We start from the raw sequence: 12845 nt of genomic DNA, 5'->3' as shown, positions 1-12845 counted from the left end.
GTATATGAGATCATCTAGAAATGTATCCTTTGTATTCTTCTGATACAAACTCAAAGTGAAAACGTTTCTGATTGTCAAATTCTTTTGGTTCGTTGTAAGACAGACGTCAGGTTATAATTTAAAATTACATTTTACAGTCAGATTTGCTGTCATTCTTCACAGGTTTCAGGCTTGCTGGTGTTGGATTATAGCAATGAGTACAGTCACTGGCGAGCTGTCAAGACCCTCGCAGAATGGCTGAAAGAGGAAAAGGTGAGGAATATTTTTTGGATAACCAAGAGCAAATCACTTGCTGCAGTGGAACTAGTTTTTAAAACCATTTGGCATTGAATGGCTTGAGCATCGTTATTCAAAATTATTGTTCAGTTGTTGCTTTTTTTGAGATGCCTACCTGTTACACTAAAACAGGGGTCAGCAAACTTTTTCAGCAGAGGGCCTGTCCACGGTCCCTCAGACCTTGTGGGGGGTTGGACTATATTTTCAAGGAAAAAAAATGAACGAATTCCTATGCCCCACAAATAACCCAGAGATGCATTTTAAATAAAAGTACACATTCTACTCATGTAAAAACACGCTGATTCCCGGACCATCCGCGGGCTGGATTTAGAAGGCGACTGGGCCGGATTCGGCCCCTGGGACTTAGGTTGCCTACCCATGCACTAAAACAACTCTAGAAATCTTTGTCTTCAGCAGGATTTTGCAAAACTTGTAACAAAAGTTGCATTTTCACTCCCTCCCACTCTGGTTCATTGATTAGTACATTTGGAATGTCAGGTTATATTTTAAAATGGTTGAGCTGTCGGCCTGTCCCAAGCCCTGTAACCTGTGATTTTCTTGAAAGAGAATTCTCTCAAGGAGCACTACAGATTTAAACTGGTTTAATCTATATGTTCCCTCCCCACCAAGGAACCTTGGGAGTTGCTTAGATGGAGCACATAGGGGGAGCTAGCTTTCACAAGAGAAGTTTCTCTCTAAACATACAGTGGTGCCTCGCAAGACGAAATTAATTCGTTTCGCAAGTCTCTTCGTCTTGCGAGTTTTTCGTCTTGCGATGCACGGTTTTCCATAGGAATGCATTGAAAATCAATTAATGCGTTCCTATGGAAGCCGCCTTCCCCGACCTCTTCTGGCAGGCGGCATTTTAAAATCGCCAGGGACAGCGGAGGACTTCTCCGCTGTCCGGGGCGATTTAAAAGCCCCTGGGAAGGCAGGCAGGGGGGACAAAGACTTTTGCCCCCCCCGCCTGCCTTCAGAAAAGGTCCAGGACAGGCGCGGACCTCTCCGCAAGCAGCGCGCTCCTTGCGGAGAGTTGCAAGCGCGCCCAGGCTTTCTCGCCCCGTCGCCCGGCATCGGGACGATGCCCCGAAGCTGGGCGGCGGGGGGAGGCTTTCTCGCCCCGCCGCCAGGCTTCGGGACATGGTTCCGATGCCAGGCGGCGGGGGGAGGCTTTCTCGCCCCGTCGCCCGGCATCGGGACGATGCCCCGAAGCCGGGCGGCGGGGGGAGGCGTTCCTGCCCCGCCGCCCGGCATCGGGACGATGCCCCGATGCCGGGCGGCGGGGGGAGGTTTCAAAAGCCGTCCGGGGGCTTTTAAATCGCCCCGGACAGTCCCGGGGCGATTTAAAAGCCCCCGGTTAGGCAGGCAGGGGGGGGCAAAGACTTTTGCCCCCCGCCCGCCTTGGGAAGAGGTCCAGGACCTCTTCCCAAGGCGGGCGGGGGGGGGGGCAAAAGTCTTTGCCCCCCCCTGCCTGCCTTCAAAAGCCGTCCGGGATAGCGGGAAGCGCTTCCCTGCTATCCCGGACCACTTTTAAAATGCTGGCGGTGGGGAGCAAAGCCTTTCGCCCCCGCCGGCCTTCCTGGACCTCTTCTGAAGTCCGGAGGGGGGGGAAGGCTTTGCTCCCCACCGCCAGCATTTAAAAAAAGGTCCCCGAGATTTCCCTATGGGCTTTCGTCTTGCGATGCAAGCCCATAGGGAAAATCGTCTAGCGAAGCGTCGCAAAACCCGAAAAACCCTTTCGTCTTGCGGGTTTTTCGTCTTGCGAGGCATTCGTCTTGCGGGGCACCACTGTATTGCCAAATTCAGTTTCCAAGATGCTTTGGTAGAAGATATGGAAGTTAGTACTTTAAAGTCAATTTAATGTTGTAATGTGGGCACGCCCAATAGGAAGCATGACGGTTAAGCACAATGTTTTCCCTACGTAGAAGTTATCCCACACAAGAATAAAGTAAACATAATATTCAACATGTAATACTGGCATGGCAAAACTATCACATGGTGACTGTTGCAAAAACAACGTAAGAACTGGACTTTAGAGAGCATGATTCGTAGACTCTGCTAAAATGTTGCTTCTGTTTGAGATCACTGCTAGTTTTAACGTGAGCTTTTCTGAACATCGGGCACTACATCTTTACACTAATGCAAGGATTAGCACTAGTACAAAGGGATTTGCCCTTATCCTCCATGCCCCCTTGTATATACCACCCCCAAATTGGGATGGTTTGACGAGGGCCTGCTCGTCATAAAATAATCAGTCTCATGCCAGAATGGATTGAAAGGGCCTAACCAGCCTCAAAGCTTAACTTAACTGCTAAAAAGCTGCTGCAGCACAACATTTATTATGAACAGTAAAAAACTTACAACATTGTATCAACTCTGCAGATAAGTACAATACCATACATGGAGGTCACCCCATTATCAGGCTACACTATATGGACCAATCACTGGCCTAGCATGAGGTGTTCACGCGCTGATCATGCCCAGCACAGCCTGCCCTGCCAAAAGGTCAGGCTGCAGTAAATTTCCACCCATGCACCCATTTTACCACATAGGCATTAACAACCATTTTCCTACAATGGTTGGAAGAACAGATCTAGAGGGAGTGGGGGGCAGAGAGGAGGAAAACAATCTGTTGCACAAGAAGAAATTGTACTGATGGAACATTCCCCTTTAGTGTTGCATTGAATATAACTTAGGATTTCCAGGATGGTCTTCCACAAAGGGAGCTAGTTTCAATATTCTGTTGGGAATGTAACTGACTTAGGTTTCTAAATTCTAATCTGCCTGTATCTGTCTTTTCTTCAGGTCCCGGCACTTTATGGTATTGATACCAGGATGCTTTCTAAAATAATTCGGAACAAGGTAGATGAAAAACACAAATAGCTGTGCTGGTCCATTATAAAACAACACCACCACCACCACACTGGGCTACCACAATAAATCCTGTATCAGAACCAACTATAAATCACAAACTACTGTGCAAGCCTCTGAATTCCACAGAACTCTTCCTCTTGTTAGATATTAAGAAAAAGAAAGGGGAGCAGTTCAGGTTTGCTAGCTGATTATAGAGCATACAAAGCTTTCTTATGTCCTAAATGGACCTTGATTTTCCATTAATTTGCTTTATTTCTTTGTGGCCAAGCAGGCCACAATATACCCTTGAATTCCCATATTTCTCTCTCCTTCCTTCCTTCTTTCCTTTATTTCAAAGGGAAACCTGAGTGCATGTTTAAATCTCTTCTGTTGAAATTCAGTGTTTCAATAGTGCTTTCTTACTAAAACAGCTAGCTAAAATTGTGAATAATATCTGCAGAATTGCAAGAAATAGGAAATTTCTAAGGAGCTGAAGTGACCGTTTACAATGAGTAGAATTGCTGAGGGCCTTGTCAAACCACTAAAAGGCTCCTGGGAGGCTGCTGCAGCCTGAGTGCTGGAAGAAAGACCTGCTCCCTGTGGAGCCATAGCTGGGTGATGTTGCACCCCTGGCAGAACCATCCAGATTGCGCCCCCTAGCCATGGACAAGTTAGCTCTTCTTTCTGCCTCTCCTCTTTCTTGCAATGAGGATGTTAGTGGGAGTGGGAGTGGCGGGGGGGGGGGGAGCTCCACAGCAGTGGGACCGAGTTTGGTAGAAGCTCCACAGCAGCAGGACTGAGCTGCCCTACCCACCCCTTTGGTCTCTTCAGTGGTGGCGGTGTGCTGGGTCCCCTCGCTCTTTGGAGACGCCTCGCTCCCTAGCAATGTGGGTTGAGCTGTGGGGGGAGATGGAGGAGAATGCAGAAGGAATGAGCAGAAGGAATATCTGCAGGGGCAGCAGGTTGTGTGATGGGGGAAAATATGAGGGGCAACACACACACAAGAGACATGGCTCCTTCCGCCACGGCGAGAGGTCCCGAGGCTGCTAGGTGGTGGGGAGCCACACACATCCCCTCACCGCCCCCTTTGCCCTGGATGAAACCGTTCACTCTCCTCCTAAAGCCCAGTGCCACCCTTAACAGAACTGGCATTCCATTAAGAGTCATACGCCAATATGCTGATAGACATTATCAGAAATGCACAGTGTCCACATAATGGACATCCATAAAATGGCAAAATGACAAAACCTCAAACAAACAACTTGGTGTGAATCAGGCAAAAGTGTGGAAAATTCTTGGGGCAGGGAGTTCAGATGGATCAAGATTAAAAGATTAGTATTGAGAGCTGAATCATGTAAAAAATTGGTTCATTTATAGTTGGATATATTTTTTTTTAACAGTACCTTATTGCTACTCCTTAGTCAGGTTGGTGCATTATAACTCAAAAAGAGCAGATTTTGCTGTTGGAATTTAGAGATGTGAAACCCTCAGTTGTCTTCATTCTCTCTTCTTTACTCAGTTTAGGCTGTCTAATTTTAAAAAGTTATAAAGTTGTTGGGTAACTGTTATCTACTGAAGTTCTCACCCTGGGCCAGCAGGGGGTACTGTAGATAGTTATGCAAATGAAGGATCGAAAGTGACATTCAGTGATTGGATAGTTTTTATGCAAATGAAGGATCGAAAGTGACGTTCAGTGATTGGATAGTTTTAGAATGACCGCTCCCCGCTTAAAACGGGGGGCGCCCTTTGCGTGGACGCATGCAGCCCTAGATCTGGAGCGGCTCCAACAGCATAGGCTTGGCTTTGCCTTCCCTCAGGTGGGATACCTGGAGGTCTCCGCCTACCTCAGTCAGTTGTCCAATCCCACCTGGGGGAAGCGTTGCCAAGGAGACCAGGCCAGGTAGGGGAGGGATTACCTGCCCACACAATAGAGGGAGGATCTTACCTGGGAATCCTCTCTTGGCTGTGATTGGATAGTTTTTATGCAAATGAAGGATCGAAAGTGACGTTCAGTGATTGGATAGTTTTAGAAAGTTGCTACAGTAACGTTGTACTGGAGCTCTATATAAGCAGGCTGACTGAGCCCTTCAGTCAGTTCTGTTCTGGCCTCTGAATAAACAAGAGCTGTTTGAAGAATCACTGTGTCGTCTGATATGTTCACCCACAACTTAACAGTAACTATTTCAGTTCCTAAGAAATTTTCTCCCCCATTACCTGATGCCACTCTCCTTTCTTGTGTGCACTCATCTGTTGCTGGAGGCGCTGGAATGCATTTCAGCTTGCATTAAGGCTGGTAGGTTTGCATGGGGAGAAAGTAGATAGAGAGTGGAACCTCCAAATTTCCTAGGCAGTCTTTCTGACCTAACCTGTGCTGACCTTCCTTCTGATATTAGATTAAAACTCTCAGGGTAGCTGACATAACTTTGTATTCATCCTCCTTCTCAATCTCACTTCAGGAGAAGGGACGTTTTTCTTTTGTCTCTTTCTCTTTGTTCCTCCAAGTTAGATAGATCTAGGATCTTTATTATCCAACATGTATTTCTTAATAGCTTTTTATTTTATACTAAAAGTCTCTGTGTAATTACATCCAGGGTAAAATGTGTTCCTCTAAGCAGGGCTTTGGGGCAGTGCTCAGTTCAAGCTTCTACTGATGCACATAAATAACCTATGCTCATCATATGAGGCCTTGAATCATCTGCCTCCTCTGCAAGAGATCCAGGCCTTTTCTGTGATGGCTCCCAGTTTGTTGTCATGTTATATATTTTGTGTTTTTATTTTATGTTTTATGTTGTAAACCATCCTGTGATCTTGGGATGAAGGGCAATTTATAAATTTAATAATGATAAAATATAAAATGCTATCATTTGTTTTATTTTTTTCTCAACAGGGAACTATTCTTGGGAAGATTGAATTTGAGGGTCAACCTGTGCAATTTTTGGATCCAAACAAGAGAAACTTGATAGCTGAAATTTCAACAAAGGTAAACATTCCACTTTTAGTGTGCTAGTCTCATTTCCTACAAATTTCATGACGAGTTTGACTAATGTGTATCTGCTAGAAACAGGCTTGGCTGGAGAAAGAGTAGGTCAGGTACGTTTAGCGTGTCTTCAAAGGTCTGTTAATGTAGGGACAGGGGAGGACGCCAGTGGAATTGCTAACTGAGTTGCTTCCAGTTAACTTGTTTTTGGGAGAGCTAGAATTCACTCCTGTGCTTAGGATTGAAGGAAGGGCAGTGCAATGGAGACTCTCCCTTCTCCTCATCTACCCTTTGTGGATTATTTCCATTTAGTTTTCCTAAATAAAATTCAATTAGCTGACATATTATCAGGTAACATTTCCTAATTGTCAGAACTGGTCAGCTCTGGAATGAAGTATGCCATCTATCCGGAATAACTAAGGTCCAGAGAATCTTGAAATTGTGAGGAGTAGGATGAGCTGACTCTTATGGTGGATATTGGGTATGATGAAGAACACAGGACTGTCACAAAGATCAGGAAACACCTGTGAAGTCTCTGGCCACAGTGGCCTTAATGAAAATTGCCTCCTCCAAGTGCCTCCTTCATGCATTAATCGGATTTGAGAATTTTGTTTTTTGTTATAATATTTTTTATTGGTTTTACATAATTTTATACATTTTAGCTTTAACCATTTCAAGCATTACAATAAAAGGTTCTTTTGAACCTTCGGACCTCCTTCTCTCCCTCCATGGGTTTCATATTTAAAATAATTTTTTCTGCAAATTTTACCATCACCCATCTGTTATATATCCACAGTTATTTTAGTTAATTCCACATTACAAGTGTCATTGCATCCCTGCCAATGATTTTAACTGTTTACAGTGGTCTTTTAAATGAATTAAGAATTTACTCCAGTCTTTTAAAAATACTTGATCGTCCTGGTTTCTGATCTTCCCCATCAGTTTCACCATATCTGGATACTCCATCAGTTTTGTCTGCCATTCTTCTCTAGTTGGTAATTCTCCTTCCTTCCATCTCCGAGCTAGTAGCATTCTCGCTGCCATCATTGTATACATTAAAAGTCTTTTATCCTCTTTTGGTATCTCTTCACCTATAAATAAATGTACAGTGGTACCTCTGGATGCGAACGGGATCTGTTCCAGAGTCCCGTTCGCATTCAGAGCAGAATGCAACCCACGTCGGCACGTGTGTGGGTCGCGACTCGCCACTTCTGCGCATGCGCAAGCGGCGAAACCCAGAAGTAACGCGTACTGTTACTTCTGGGTCGCTGCAGAGCATAACGTGAAAATGCTCAACCTGAAGCGACTTTAACCCAAGGTATGACTGTATTTTTAAACATTTTCTTTAATTCATTATATATCATTTCCCAGAAAGCTTTTACCAGTGTACATGTCCACTACATTTGGTAAAAAGTACCCTCCTTCCCTTTACATTTCCAGCACAGATTTGAACTACTTTGTACATTTTTGCAGTTTTACTTGGTGTTAGATGCCAACAATAAATCATTTTCATATAATTTTCTTTCAATGAACAGCACGGATTTGAGCATTTTGGTTACAGAGGCTGGTTATCCCACAGAATGTGAGGTTTACCTTTTTTATGGTCTGGTTTGTATTATTAGATGTCAAGTTTAAGCTTGAATTTTGCTATAAGAAGCTGATGATCTGAGCCACAGTCAGCTCCAGGTCTTGTTTTTGCTGACTGTATAGAGCTTCTCCATCTTTGGCTGCAGAGAATATAATCAATCTGATTTCGATGCTGCCCATCTGGTGATGTCCATGTGTAGAGTCATCTCTTGTGTTGTTGGAAAAGCGTGTTTGTGATGACCAGCTTGTTCTCTTGACAGAACTCTATTAGCCTTTGCCCTGCTTCGTTTTGATCTCCAAGGCCAAACTTGCCAGTTGTTCCTTTTATCTCTTGATTCCCTACTTTAGCATTCCAATCCCCTATAATGAGAAGAACATCCTTCTTTGGTGTCACTTCTATAAGGTCTTGTAAGTCTTCATAGAATTGGTCAATTTCAGTTTCTTCAGCACCAGTAGTTGGTGCATAAACTTGGATTACTGTGATGTTAAAAGGTCTGCCTTGGATTCGTATCGAGATCATTCTATCATTTTTGAGATTGCATCCCAGTACAGCTTTCGCCACTCTTTTGTTTTTTTTAAAATAAATTTTTATTGAAGTTTCCACAAATTTTTAACACATCAACCAAGCACAATAACAAACAAAAAAGAAAAAAGACATTATAAAAGATACAAACAATAAACATGTATAAATTCAATTTACACTTTCTTGTGGCTTACTTTCCCGACTTCCTCATACCTTCCCTTTCTGTATTCTAATTTCTGATAAAGTTATCAGCAAATCCTTCCCTTACTTTTAACTTAATTTCAATATTATTTATTTTCTTTAAGTTATCCCTTACCGCTATTAACCTCTTATTTTATAATCCAGCGTCATTCTAACATTCTTTGATTTTACAGTATTTCTTTAAATAGTCCTTGAATTTTCTCCAATCTTCTTCCGCCGTTTCTCTTCCCTGGTTTCGGATTCTGCTCGACATCTCTGCCAGTCCCATATAGTCTATCACCTTCATCTGCCATTCTTCCACGGTGGGTAGGTCTTGCGTCTTCCAGTACTTTGCGATGAGTATTCTTGCTGCTGTTGTAGCATACATAAAAAATGTTCTATCCTTCTTTAACACCAATTGGCCAACTATGCCCAGGAGGAAGGCCTCTGGTTTCTTAGGGAAAGTGTACTTAAGTACCTTTTTCAATTCATTATAGATCATTTCCCAGAAAGCCTTAATCCTTGGGCACGTCCACCAAAGGTGAAAGCATGTTCCTTCAGTTTCTTTACATTTCCAGCATTTATTATCGGGCAAATGGTAAATTTTTGCAAGCTTGACTGGGGTCATGTACCACCTATAAATCATTTTCATAATGTTCTCTCTCAAGGCATTACATGCCGTGAATTTCATACCGGTGGTCCATAACCTTTCCCAGTCAGCAAACAAAATATTATGACCAATGTCCTGTGCCCACTTAATCATTGCAGATTTAACCATTTTGTCTTGTGTATTCCATTCCAACAGCAAGCTATACATTCTTGCCAAATTCTTATTACTGGGTTCTAACAGTTCAGTCTCTAATTTCGATTTTTCCACCTGGAAGCCAATTTTCCTGTCAAGCTTTTGCCACTCTTTTGTTGACTATGAGGGCCACTCCATTTCTTTTATGGGTTTCTTGCCCACAGTAGTAGATATGATAGTCATCCGAACTGAATTCGCCCATTCCCGTCCATTTTAGTTCATTGATGCCCAGGATGTCAATATTTATTCTTGCCATCTCATTTTTGACCACATCCAACTTACCCAAGTTCATGGTTCTTACATTCCAGGTTCCTATGCAGTATTTTTCTTTACAGCATTGGACTTTCCTTCCACTTCCAGGCATATCCGCAACTGAGCGTCCTTTTGGCTTTGGCCCAGCCGCTTCATCAGCTCTGGATCTACTTGTACTTGTCCTCCGCTCTTCCCCAGTAGCATGTTGGACGCCTTCCGACCTGAGGGGCTCATCTTCCAGCATCATAACTTTTATATGCCTGTTGTCTTTGTCCATGGAGCTTTCTTGGCAGGGATACTGGAGTGGCTTGCCGGTTCCTCCTCCAGGTGGATCACGTTTGGTCAAAACTCTCCACTATGACCTGTTCATCTTGGGTGCCCTGCTCGGCATAGTTCATAGCTTCTCTGAGTTATTCAAGCCCTTCGCCACGGCAAGGCAGTGGTCCATGAAGGGGATTCGATCAAAACATGGTGGAATTGACCCCTTAATTTGATAAGAAATAATTTTGTGAAGTGGACCTGTCCCCAACTTTTCTTCTCCAAATGATTCTGCTGATTCTTCAATATGTTTACTGAGTAAGTCCCATTAAGCTCAATGGAACCTTGGATATTTAATAATAATAATAATAATAATAATAATAATAATAATAATAATTATAATTTATTTATACCCCACCCATCTGGCTGGCCTTCCCCAGCCACTCTGGGCGGCTTCCAAAAAATATTAAAATACCGTAATACATCAAACATTAAAAGCTTCCCTAACAGGGCTGCCTTCAGATGTCTTCTAAAAGTCTGGTAGTTGTTCTCTTTGACATCTGGTGGGAGGGCGTTCCACAGGGAGGGTGCCACTACCAAGAAGGCCCTCTGCCTGGTTCCCTGTAACTTAGCTTCTCTCAGGGAGGGAACTGCCAGAAGGCCCTTGGAGCTGGACCGGAGGTCATCGACCACTGCGACCAAGGCAGTTTCAGTCCCATGATGAGGCCTGAATCCCGACTGGAAGGGATCCAAATTTATTTTTCCCCTCCCCCCAAAAAAAGCCATGAAATGAGTGCCTTCTCATTTTGCTTCGTAATTCTCAGTCAAAAAGGGAAAAAAAGACTTTGGTTGTTTTTTTAAAAATGAAACCTGAGAGTCTGGGCTACTTGCTGACCCTGGGCTTGGCACAGCAGTCCTGTCTGTACCATTTCTTTGTGGACCTATTTGCCAGCCTTCTTCAATCAGTTCCTTTCGGTTGGAGGAGTACTTAATATTGCACTACTTGAACAAAATGTGCTTCTGGGGAAAAAGATCCACCTGTTTTGTAAAGTGTTTCTTTTTCTTTTGGGTAGAGATTCTGCTGCAGTCCACTATGTAGTGGTCCCAAGTGAGTAGCTTAGGAAGGGTGGACTTCTTGACTGTGTGGAAGCCATCAAATTCAAATAACACCTAAGAATGGAGTTTTCTAGGAAAAACAAAATGGTGGCCATTCTGATTCTGTTCCCCTCAGCCAAAAGAATTTCATGTCACCCTCAAAATGTAACTGAAGTAAAACAGCTGATTCAGACCCCACCAAGTGTCCCTATTTTCCAGGGAAAGTCCAGGATTTACAGAAGCTGTCCCAGTTTCTGAGTTGATCCCGGAATACCCCGCTTTTCCTTAGGGCGTCCCTATTTTCATTGGAGAAATGTTGGAGGGTATGCTGATTTCAAGGTGTGTGAAAGGTCTAAGAAATGGCTTCTGTCAATTCAGTCCAGCCCTAGTGGAATGCCTGATATCTAAAGCTATTTTATAGAATAAATAAGCAGCAGGAGTAGGTGCTGTTGATTGTCTGTGCCATTAACAAGAAGGGTTTGCTATAAAGATGCTGAAAATAGCATACATAAATGAGATATAAAAAGATTAACAGAACTCCTGTGATCTCATTATCTTTATAACTTTATTTTATAGGCTTATAAAGTAACATCACAAATAAAGCTGACAATTAACTAAGCTCTTCAATGGTGGTAATTATGGGACATGATAATCTATGTCCTAGCAGGCAACTGTTTCCATGTAAATCAAAATGTGGTAGCATTTTAAGAGTTTTCTTATCAACGGTAGGTTAGAAAGGATTTTTTTTTAAATTTATGCCTTTCAAACTACAATAGGCTACATCTTGTAGAATATATTAATTCAGTTGGAAGCTTCTCAGCTTTGTCTTCAAGAAGTTTGCTATTGACTTAGGAGAGTTACATTCGGGTTCCCACAAAAAAGATAACCAAAATTGTGTACAGTGGTACCTCCGATTAAGTACTTAATTCGTTCCGGAGGTCTGTACTTAACCTGAAACTGTTCTTAACCTGAAGCACCACTTCAGCTAATGGGGCCGCCTGCTGCTGCCGTGCTGCTGGAGCACAATTTCTGTTCTTATCCTGAAGCAAATTTCTTAACCTGAAGCACTATTTCTGGGTTAGTGGAGTCTGTAACCTGAAGCGTATGTAACCCGAGGTGCCACTGTATTTCTGAAGATATAATATATTATTTCCATACAATATTAATTAGGAGCCAGATTATTTCCTTATGTTTTGGTTCTGCCTTTCTTCCATCATGGAACCCAAAGTGGCATAAACCTACTTCTCCGGTGGTCAGCCATCCAGGCACTGACGAGACCAAGGCCTGCTTAGCTTCAGCAAATCGATGGCTTCATGTACCTTCAGACCATATCCTGCAACCACATCTCATTATTCTGGCCTTTCTTCACGTCTGTCCAGTTCACGTACATGTATAAAACAAAGGGTAGAAGTTTGATGTTTACATTAAATAGTTTGCACTGTCGAGGATTGCTGAATCAACATACAATCCATAACATGTGGAGAGCTGGACACCATGGACCATATGTGTCTATAGTTCTTGGCTGGGGAATGAATCACTAGAACTCTTTCTTCCAGTAACAGCAGCGCTGCTAGGCTCAGGCAGGGCAGCTGGGCCATGCAATGATAGGATTCCCATATGCCTGCAGTTTGGTAGGAAGCTACGTAGAATGAGGAAGCTAGAATGTGTCTGCTCAGCAGCTTTGAGTGCTGTGTAATGCAACAGTGTTGAAGCTCAGGCTCTATATTTAGATTTGCACGAAGGACTTGTGTTTTAATAGCATCCGTGTACCCTTCAAATAAGACTTTCCTGAGCGAAGCTTCTGTTTTCCTCCTGAATAGTGGGAGCTCACCTGTGAAATGATTCAGTTAGGAGATTATCATCTTATCATGAAGCCTTCCAGCTGTGAAATATCTGCATGCCAAAAGAGCCTGATTAAAAGGGGGTTATTAAAAGAATAAAAATAGTTTGCTCAGCAGTAGATCAGACATGGACTTTGGAAAGTGTGCATTTTAAAATAGCAGCTGTCTCAGGTTCAGTGGGTTTGATGAGGAAGAAGAATG

The 12845-nt window shown here is 43.2% G+C and overlaps 1 protein-coding gene across 2 annotated transcripts in view; it reads left to right on the top strand.

The window, feature by feature from the left end:
- The window catches only part of CPS1 (carbamoyl-phosphate synthase 1), a 161824-nt gene that overhangs the window by 25055 nt on the left and 123924 nt on the right, over positions 1–12845 (top strand). Inside the window, exons 3-5 of one of the 2 annotated variants that reach the window (XM_081903145.1) lie at positions 163–252; positions 3082–3138; positions 6017–6109. In XM_081903145.1, coding sequence (XP_081759271.1) covers positions 163–252; positions 3082–3138; positions 6017–6109 — 240 coding nt within the window. The remainder of the gene's footprint in view (positions 1–162; positions 253–3081; positions 3139–6016; positions 6110–12845) is intronic. The other variant, XM_081903146.1, reaches the window with a different exon arrangement.

The sequence above is a fragment of the Podarcis melisellensis genome (genome assembly GCF_964234715.1).
Source record: "Podarcis melisellensis genome assembly, chromosome: 1".
In the NCBI taxonomy this organism is placed as follows: Eukaryota; Metazoa; Chordata; class Lepidosauria; order Squamata; family Lacertidae; genus Podarcis; species Podarcis melisellensis.
The sequence above is the reverse complement of the archived record's forward strand: the minus strand, read 5'-3'. Positions and strand labels throughout refer to the sequence as shown.